General features: G+C 40.0%; 1 protein-coding gene across 4 annotated transcripts; it reads right to left on the reverse strand.

The window, feature by feature from the left end:
- Positions 1-965: 965 nt before the first annotated feature.
- Positions 966-9,405, reverse strand: lrrc53 (leucine rich repeat containing 53). Of its 4 annotated transcripts, XM_069510774.1 has the most exons (5): positions 7,306-7,441; positions 5,871-5,982; positions 5,418-5,514; positions 5,132-5,291; positions 966-4,143 (listed from the first exon to the last, which is right to left on the reverse strand). In XM_069510774.1, the coding sequence occupies exons 4-5, from the start codon at positions 5,184-5,186 to the stop codon at positions 1,781-1,783; spliced, it is 2,418 nt and encodes an 805-aa protein (XP_069366875.1). In that variant the 5' UTR covers positions 5,187-5,291; positions 5,418-5,514; positions 5,871-5,982; positions 7,306-7,441; the 3' UTR covers positions 966-1,780. The 4 variants fall into 4 exon arrangements, with proteins under 4 accessions (XP_069366875.1, XP_069366874.1, XP_019961865.2 ...); XM_069510773.1 differs by lacking the exons at positions 5,418-5,514; positions 7,306-7,441 and adding an exon at positions 9,308-9,405; XM_020106306.2 differs by lacking the exon at positions 5,418-5,514 and having other exon boundaries at positions 7,306-7,468.
- Positions 9,406-9,433: the final 28 nt, after the last annotated feature.

The following is a 9,433-nucleotide window of genomic DNA, read 5'->3' on the forward strand; positions in this document are numbered from 1 at the left end:
ATCTGAGCAATTTAAAAAATATATTTTTTTGTTAAATATATTTTCTTCATAAATTCAACTTGCAAAGCTCCAGTGATGGACAAAGTAATGAATATGTAACGATGCTGCCCTCAGCTGTTAGAAGTAAGGCATTACAGTGTTTGAATGGGTGCGCCCTCCTGTCATTAATGACCACAGCAACAACCAGTCTTATTAATTAAAATGAATATTCAGTTGTAAGCTCAATTCCCTTTTCTCCTCATACAAACTGTTTCAATATGCTCCTGAAAACATAAACAAATAAAACATGTATCTATCCTGTAAATGAAGCTGGTTAAAGAAAGTAGTTCAACATTCTGTTGTCATGTTGTTTCGCACCACTGCACACACAGATACATTTTTTTTTTTACATAAAATATATTTTTTAATTTAAAGGAGAGGAAGCTTCACTACCAATTAATAAAGTATTTAAATATAAAGCGCCTTTTCTGGGGTAAAGAAAACTACAATTCATACAATTTAGAGGAAACGGACTAGTGAAAACATTAAGATTGAGATGAAGATTAAGATTCCTCTTTATGGTCCCACACACAGCATGCAACATGCAAACATGGGGAAATTTGACCTCTGTATTTAACCCATCCGTGTAAACGGAGCACACACGGAACACAATCCACACATGAGCATTATTCTACATAAACTTTCTGCCAATTCCCTTTCACCTAAATCTTACACACTGGACCTTTAAGTGTATAGTATTTAGTGAAATCTAGTAACAAGGTTACCAATTGAATACCCCTTGTCTCACAAGAGAGTATAATAACCTACAGTGGCCTTATTGCTCCTGATGTAGAAACAAAGGGCTCATTCTAAGCTAATGAAATGTTTCACCAATTATGAATATCATACATATATTCCCACACATCCTTCACACTGGACCTGTGGGACACTGAGGACAAGCTTACATAAAAAAATAACATCAAGGATTTATACTCAGTGTTTATTATAGAAAATATAAAAGTAGAACCACATCAAACACCTGAAAATTACAAATTACATTATCTTGCAGTATACAACATCACTTTCAGAGCGCAGTCAACAACAGTATACATTACTTTATGATATATCACTTTATGACCTTTTGTTAAAACTTTTGATAAAATTCAATGCCTTCAGAAAAAACTCAGACCCCCTCACGTTCTGTCCACTATAGTTTAGTTTTAACTTCAAATGGCTAAAATTGGTGATTTTAACACATTTTACACACCAAGTGTTAAAGCAGTTTCTTTCCTGAACAGTTCAGACATCCTGTCTGTATCAGAACTCACACTGATCCTGAACCCACGTCTGAGCCTGAGCCCAGAGACTGGACCCAGAACTGATCAGTTATTTTATGAAGCACTTCTTCATGTCTCCAAACATAACACAGGACCATAGCACTCATTTAGCACTCAGATACTGCAGCTCCTACAGCAGCAGATTAAACCGATAGCTATGCCCATAATATGTCCGCACCATGTTGGTTTACATAGCAGCAGCATGTGACATCATCCAACTGGTTACTGTGAGAGTCCGGACTCAGCTCTGCATATTTTTGTTTGTACTTATTATATAGGCTATTTATTCTTATTACTATGTTATAGCGGCTTTTACTTTTTTAACATATGAATCCATTACCTGACTTTGTGTTGTGCTAAGTCATTATCCTGCAGGGATCATTAGAGTTGTTTTTATTCTGATTCTGAATAAAGTGTACATAAGAGTGAACAGCTATACAATATTTGTAATGCGGTGTGAGTGGTTAGCGTATTTTCCTCTCCAGTGCAGTGGGGGGTCGGCTGGATGTCTTCTCAGGGAGCACCAGCCTCAGCTTCCTCCTCGGGGAGGAGCCTCCCTCCTCTGACACATACTCCTGCTGCAGCAGTGCAGCAGCTCCTTCAGCACCTGTAGAGGAGCCGCTCTGTGTAGATATACCAGGCACACAGACACCTGATACAGACACATTAGCTGGCTCCATGCTGTCTCCAGACACTCCCACTGCTGCTCCTCCAGGTAGAGACACACCCCCAGCTAACATTTTGACTGTAGTCCCACCAGGTACATGCTCGGTCCCTGTCCGACCAGTATAATCTGACAATCGCTCCACATGGGTCTCTGATCCCGGTGCCTGAGGGGTTACCCCAGACAAGCCATTTGTACTCGGAGGTGCCTGGGCCTGGACAGGGAGGCTCTCCTTAGTCTGGGCTGCTTGAGTTTCCAGGGGCAGTTGATGTGGTCCCTCCACAGTCTGAGGGCCTGGTCCCTGGGCGGGATCGTTCTGTAGTCTAGCTACAAGAGGAGAGCTGTCTGGAGGCAGCCGGCTCTGAGATGGAGCCTGTCTGGGCACAGGATTTACAGATGGATTTGTTATGTTTGTGGAAAGTCCTCCAGCTTGGGAGTTATGAAGAGGAATGTTTTGTAAGACACTAGCTGGCAAAGTGTTAGCATGTACATAGTTAGCCAGAAGAGAAGTAGCTGGAGACATGAGGCCGACCCCAGTTTCTCTGTTAAAGCTGTTTCCAGCACTGGAAGCTGAGCTTGGCCCAATGATTGGAGCAACAGAATTAGCTTGTCCACTGGGGAACAGTGCATTAGATCCTGGGGCCATGGTGTTGAGTAGAATATTCCCTCCTTGAAGAGAGAGGCTGCTGCCAGTCAGATGTGAGTCAGCTGAGCCCAGCAGAGAAAGGTTGGCAGTACGATTCCTGTCAGCAGCAGATAGGGAAAAGGGATGCTGGGAGGAAATCTGAGCATTTCTCAGAAGTAATCCAGCTTCTTGATACTGAATACTCCCACCCTGCAAGTTCTGACCCTGTCCAATAGTACTTGCAGAGGCCGACTGCTCAGCAGTACCGGTGGTATCAGTGGGTTGGGGGTTATCAGGGTTTGTATTCTCCTTCTTGTCAGCTGCTGTATCTTCCGTCTTTTTCTGTTGAGAGGTAGTTTTGCTCTTTCCTTCTCCGTCCTCTTTGGTTTCCTTCTCTTCCTCAGACAAGCCTGTACTCTTGGTGGATTTCTTTATCTTCTCGCTGCTCCCTTTTGTTTTCCTGCCTGACTTTGACCTCCCTTCCTCTCCTTCTTTTTCTTTTCCATCCTGTCTTTTCTCTTTGCTTTTCTTGGAGCTGCTCTTGTCCAAATGGCCTTGCTCATTTTTCCTCGTTGGATGGACTTTGCTTTTTCGTAGAGGGCTCAAGTTGACTTTAACCTTTAGTTTTCGAGGGGATTGGTTTTTAACTTTCTGTCTCCTTTTTCTTCCTTTCTCTTTGTCTCTGGAGCTCCTCCCCCTCTCCCTCCTGTCCTCGCCTTGCTCCAGATCAAACGTTACGTGTCTTGATTCTCTTCTGAAATCTGTGTTTTTCATCATGTCAAACTGGTTGTAGTTCCTACCCACGTCAATCGGTCTGTGTTGTGGAGGGAAGCCATCAAACAGAAGAGAGTCTCTCATGTTGCTGTGAATCCTACCCGGTCTCATACTGTGCTCTGGTGGTCTGTAGGTCCTGAGACAGCTCTCACAGTGTAAAGTCTCATTACTCCTTCCTTCCACATCAGTCCTGTGGATGTCCATGTTTCTGTCTGTTTTATAAGCTGGCAGGGTCTCAGGCCTCTCACTGAAGGCTTCTCTCCATGGATGAGAGAAAGAGTTGGAGTTGTCAAGAGAAAGAAGTTTGTCAGGAATGTCCCTGCTCAGGATTCCCTGCTGAGTCCCAGGGTTTCTCCTCTCCTCCTCTGTCATCATCATCCTCATTCTCGTCTTCTCTCTGTCCTCCTCCGCCTTCATCTCTCTGTTTGTCCCATTGTTCCATCTCATGTGATTTGGCCACACACCCCTCTGTCCGTTGGTGCAGTCCAGGCACCTGACATGGCTGCCATCCTCATCCACTCTGGACCGAAAGTGGCCACCATGGTTTTCTAACATCATGGCTTTCCTGTCCAATGTTTGATTGCTACTGTTTTGCATGAACACATCCCTCCTCTTCTCACTAACATCCACGTGGTTGACATGGTTGCTGATCACTGAGGTGCTTCCCTCCTCTTCCTCCTCCTGTCTTTTACTTTCTTTCAGTTTCTTCTTGCGAGACACTTGATAGTAAATCAGGACTACAAGCAGAGTCAAGCCAACTCCACCTGAAGCACAGAAACAGAGGAGGGGGTTTAATTGGGGTATTTCATGGGTATTTACATTCATTTTCACAATTTTACTATTCGTTACATACAAATTGATTCGATTGAGGCGGATAACAATGAGTCTGGTTCTGCTAGAGGGTTCTTCCAGTTAATGAGGGAGTTGTTTTCTCTCCACAGATGCCACAGTGTTTGCTTATTGTGGGAATTGTTGGGTTTCTCTAAAATTGTTAAGGTTTCGACCTGACAATGAAAAGTGCCTTGTGATAATGTATGTTCACTACACAAGTAAAACAACAACTCATTAAAAGTGAGGCTAAAATGTCTTGATCACTCCCTAGTGGCGGAATACAGCAAAGCCTGGATCATAAATCCTGCTCCTCCCATGTGACTAGTTGGGACATGTACCAAACAAAAATGATACAAATTTCCCCAAAGATGATTATATGTAGTTTTTATTACACTGGTGTGAGTGAAATTTTTTGATACAGTTGGTTTATATTAGTTATTGCAGTCTTTGGCTTTAACCAGTGAATCAAGGTGATAAAGTGAAATTAACATAGCACAGTATATGTTTGTTCTCTAGTGTTTCCAGTAAATAACCAGTATTTCATTATCATCAGAAAACCACTGCAAAACTACCCAAACAACTGGTGTAGATGCATAGTTCTGTATATGAATGAAATATACTATATAATGTATAATCACAGATATCTTTTACATAATTATTACATAATTAAAGTAGCTTTGTAAACTAATAAGGATTATTTTTACCGTTGGCATCTGATGCTTATTGTAAACTATGAATAACTGATGTTATCCAGAGAAGAGACTAACTATGACCTTGAACTCTTTTTAATTTTGCAATTTATTATAAGAAGTTTGTGTGAGCAGGGTATTCAAGCATATTGTCATGTTCCCTAATGACATATCACATCCAAACTTAAATGTGAAACCATTTTTCTTAAATTGCGTTGTGTATCATTCTCACCAACAAAGCAGATGACTGCAGTGATGGCCAGATCTCGAGCTTCCGGTCGTGACATCACACTGCGATGTCCTCATTGGAGGGGACACAGTCTGCCTCAATCAGCTCCAGCATCGTGGTTACAGCTGGGTCATCGGCTCTCACACACACAATCATACGATTGCTACAGAGGGTCGAAGAGGCAGCAAGGATAAGATCTACAGTTTTAATCATCTCCAGTTCAATTATGAAGCAAATTACACAATGTTGAAATAAACTTGTACAGTGTAGGCAATAATGACGAAATTACCTCTCAAGACATTTCTTGCTGCTCTCTATAAACTTGTCAAACTTTTACTTAAAGTATGCAATTATTCAAATTGTTTAATTTGCATGTTTTCTTCCACCTGAAAACATAAATACAAATGTACATGCATTCACACACACACACACACAATCTTCAGTTATGGAGTGTGCATGTGCAGTAAATGTGTTACATATAATATGAGCCAATCTATGACAGATGATATTATCCTCAGAGGATACCACGGAAGAAGCAGGGCATGATGGGAAAGGGGACACAAGCAAGGCTCTGATGACTGACAGCAGCAACATCAAAATAAAACTACATGATAGTGATATATTGAAAAAACATATATATTCTGTTGCTGGTGTGGTAAATAGATTAATCCACAGTGTGACAGTCAATCTGGAATAACTGCATTGCAAATCATTGATTTTGATTCCAGAATATTTTACTTACAGGTCATATTGTGTTACAGCAGAGGCAACATGGTGATGAGGTAGCATCTCTTCCATAGGGCTGTGACCCAGCAGAGCTTCATCACTGTCATCGTCCTCCTCCTCTACCAGGCCTATACATTTAAAACAATTCAAATGTATATAAGAAGTTAATACTGTAAGTGTGTGTGTATGTGTGTGTGTTTGTGTGTGGTATCATCAGAGGAGATTCAGGTTGTCCAGAGGACACTGATGGATAAAAGCCACACACTGTGGTTGAATGAGGCCTATCATGTTTCTGCTAAAGCTCTTCATCTAATGGACTTCGCTCTAGTGTACCGTCCTCTCTGGTGAAGTGAACAGTAATGTATTTTATCAACAGAATAAAGTGGCTGAACAGACAGTGAACATGACCAATAGAGGAAGTTATATCCTGACACTTGCAGTTTCACCTCAAAGGGAAGTATTATGTGTGAATCTATGTTTGGCTGTGGCTGAGGGGGGTAGAGCGGAGTCTCAATCCTAGTCTTCCCCATCTGAACCCTGAATGGCCCCTAACAGAAAATAAATGCTGCCCATAGAGGCACTGTATGAATTGGTGAATGGCAAAACTGTACAGCACTTTGAGTGGTCATCAAGACTACAAAGGTGCTATATAAATACAAACCATTTTATATTGTATTTAATCTTGATATTAAGTAATAATGATTATATTTTTATCAAATTTGGAAATACCACTGAATCAAAACTCATTGCTTTGGTTAAGCACATAACTTATGAAATGGTTGCTGGGTACAGAAATATAAAAGACCCCCACTCCTGCTATATAAAAGCAGTAAGACTGACTGTGTCACTTGTACTCATTTTGTCCCCTTGTGGTCATTATGTCTTTATGTGGTCAATTTGTGCCACTTTACAGTTGTTCTGCATCTGTTTTTATAGCTGCTTCCAGTCTGCTAATGGTCATTATGCATATTTTTGTAGTACTGTGTGTTTGTGTTACTTGTTCAATAATCAACCTATGAGTGTATGGTTGAATGGCTATGTCTCATCAATATAAAATCATGATCAGCTCTTTCAGATGAAAAGCTCTGATAAACACACTTCATGTTCACTATACCTGCCTTTAAATGACAGAAACTTAGCAACTAGTATTTTAAATCTTTGGTCTATATTTTCCATCATCCTGTGAATCAGATTCACTCATGACTGGATCACCTCCAAACTTGTGATGATACAATTAAATTCAAATTTAAAAATATTCAGCAATTTAACAATAACTTTTAAAATCAAGTTTAGGTAGATTGGCATATGCATCAGGAGTAGTGCATTCCAATGCAGAGAAAGATGTTGCTCGGCCTCCATGGAGAACTCTCCTAAACACCTGCTTCCTCCCAATACAAGCAAAAAATGGTTTTTAAATGGTATTTTGGACTCAGCCATTATAAGTTGCTTACCTGTTGTTGAGAAGCCAAAGGTCCACCCCTGCTGAGGACATGGTACGCTCCACTCACATATGAATCCATATGAATGAACTGTAGCTCTGCTGGACTGTCTGTTGCTGTCAGGGGAATTCAAACTCACAGCTTCATCACTGACTGCTACAGTGGTGTAGCAGCTTCTGTGTGTATATGAGTGTGCGTAGCTAAGGTTACCTGGCTGTGTATGGAGCATGCTCAGTAGAGCTGACTGTCACCTGAGAGGAACAGATGTCAGGTTCACAAATGAGGCTTGAATATAGCTCATTTAACCTAATTACCCCCCTTTACATCAGTGCTGTTTCACTGAACTCTCACAAAATGTGACTGTCTTCACTGTGTTCCATGGAATATAATTAATTGGAAATTCTGTTGTACCCTTCTCCTGACTGATACCTTTAAACAATGAGGTGACTCAGAGTCACTTTAATTGATGGCAGGTCAGAACTATGTACTCATGCTATGTAACATGAGTTTGATTGTGATTGGTTAATTCTGAACACAGTCAAATCCCCAATTATAAGAGGGTGTGCACACTTATGCAAACAATTCAATTCAATAAAATGTTATTTGTGTAGCGCCAAATCATAATATGCAATATCTCAAGGCACTTTACATATTAGGGTCGAGACCTTACAAATCATAGAGAAACCAAACTGTTTAGAGAAAAAACTCGTCGAGCAGCAACTGAACCACATTATCATTCTTTTCTATTTGTTTCCACCTAAAAGATTTCAGTTTGGTTTTCAATTGTATTGTACATTTTATAATTCACGTTAAAGGTGGGGAAAGTTCTAACATAATTTATCTTGCCTCATTATTTTTACATCACATCAACCTGGCACTGGTGTGTAGACTTTTGATGGATGCAAAGTATTAATCTTTGCATCAATGAGTCTCACTATTTTATATCAGCTGTCTAATTCCTTACTCTCATTTCACAACTCACAGCTTGAAAATATTTTGGGGCATGATGATTAAATTAGAATCCGTACTGAATTGTATAATTGAATGAAGATGGTATCTCAAAACATTGGTTTCTTTGAGACGAACAAGGAATTGGTTCATTAGATAAGTCCACACTGACAAGGAGTGTGGACTATGTAAAGCTTGGTTCTCAACTGGCACCACAGTGACGAGAAAGCTCTGTAACTATAGAGGGATCCAGCAGCAGATCCACATGATAATGCTCTTGTTTGATAACTACGAGCACCACTTTTCACTATTTGTTCCTGTGCTTCACCATCTCCGGCAAACGTGCTCTAATGTTACCAAGGAAGGAATCACTTTGTCTACATAAAGGTTCAGAAATTAAATTAAATGATTCACATCAGATCCCCACAACCTACTCAAAGAAATCAACTTAACCTGTTTTCAGAGTATCTAAACCTCTGCCTTCTGTGGCTTCCTGAGTTTTTCAGTGTTATGAAGCTGTTTCACTTCTAACCAGGTTAATTCACCATGATAAATGTAGCAGGTTATGTTAGAGACATAGGATCAAAACCTGTTAACAGCACAACTGACCAATCAGATGACTGGAAAACTAGAGTCATCATTCTAAAGGATCCTGACACATGGCATGATCACTGCCGGACCTGTTCAATCCAATCCAAAGGAGTTTTTATATACAGCCTGTGAAGTTGAACTAGTATTTCATTTCAAAGTGAAACCGATGGATTCAACTTTCAGAAACACAGATGTACATGAAATTTAGCTTAAATGCAAATATGCCAAATGCAAATGTATGCTATAAATACAATATCACTAGCCCAATACTACTATTACTGCCACAGATAATACTACTACTACTACTACTACTACTACTAATAATAATAATAATAATACACTGATTGTTTTAATAAATCTTTGGTTTAATTAGTCCATCGAAATAAAACAGCATCCATTCCCTATTTCTATTGCTTATTTAGACAGACTATTTCAGAAACTTGTCACAGAAAAAATCTTAACAGCATGTCATTACCTTTATACTTCCCACTATGATCCAGTTCATTCAGTTCATTTTTAGCTATTTGTTTGCTAATTGAGTTTTTTTCTTCAATAATCAACTGTAGTGCCTGAATCGATTATGTTGCAGATCGAGTACTTT

The sequence above is a fragment of the Paralichthys olivaceus genome, chromosome 16 (assembly GCF_024713975.1).
Source record: "Paralichthys olivaceus isolate ysfri-2021 chromosome 16, ASM2471397v2, whole genome shotgun sequence".
NCBI lineage: Eukaryota > Metazoa > Chordata > Actinopteri > Pleuronectiformes > Paralichthyidae > Paralichthys > Paralichthys olivaceus.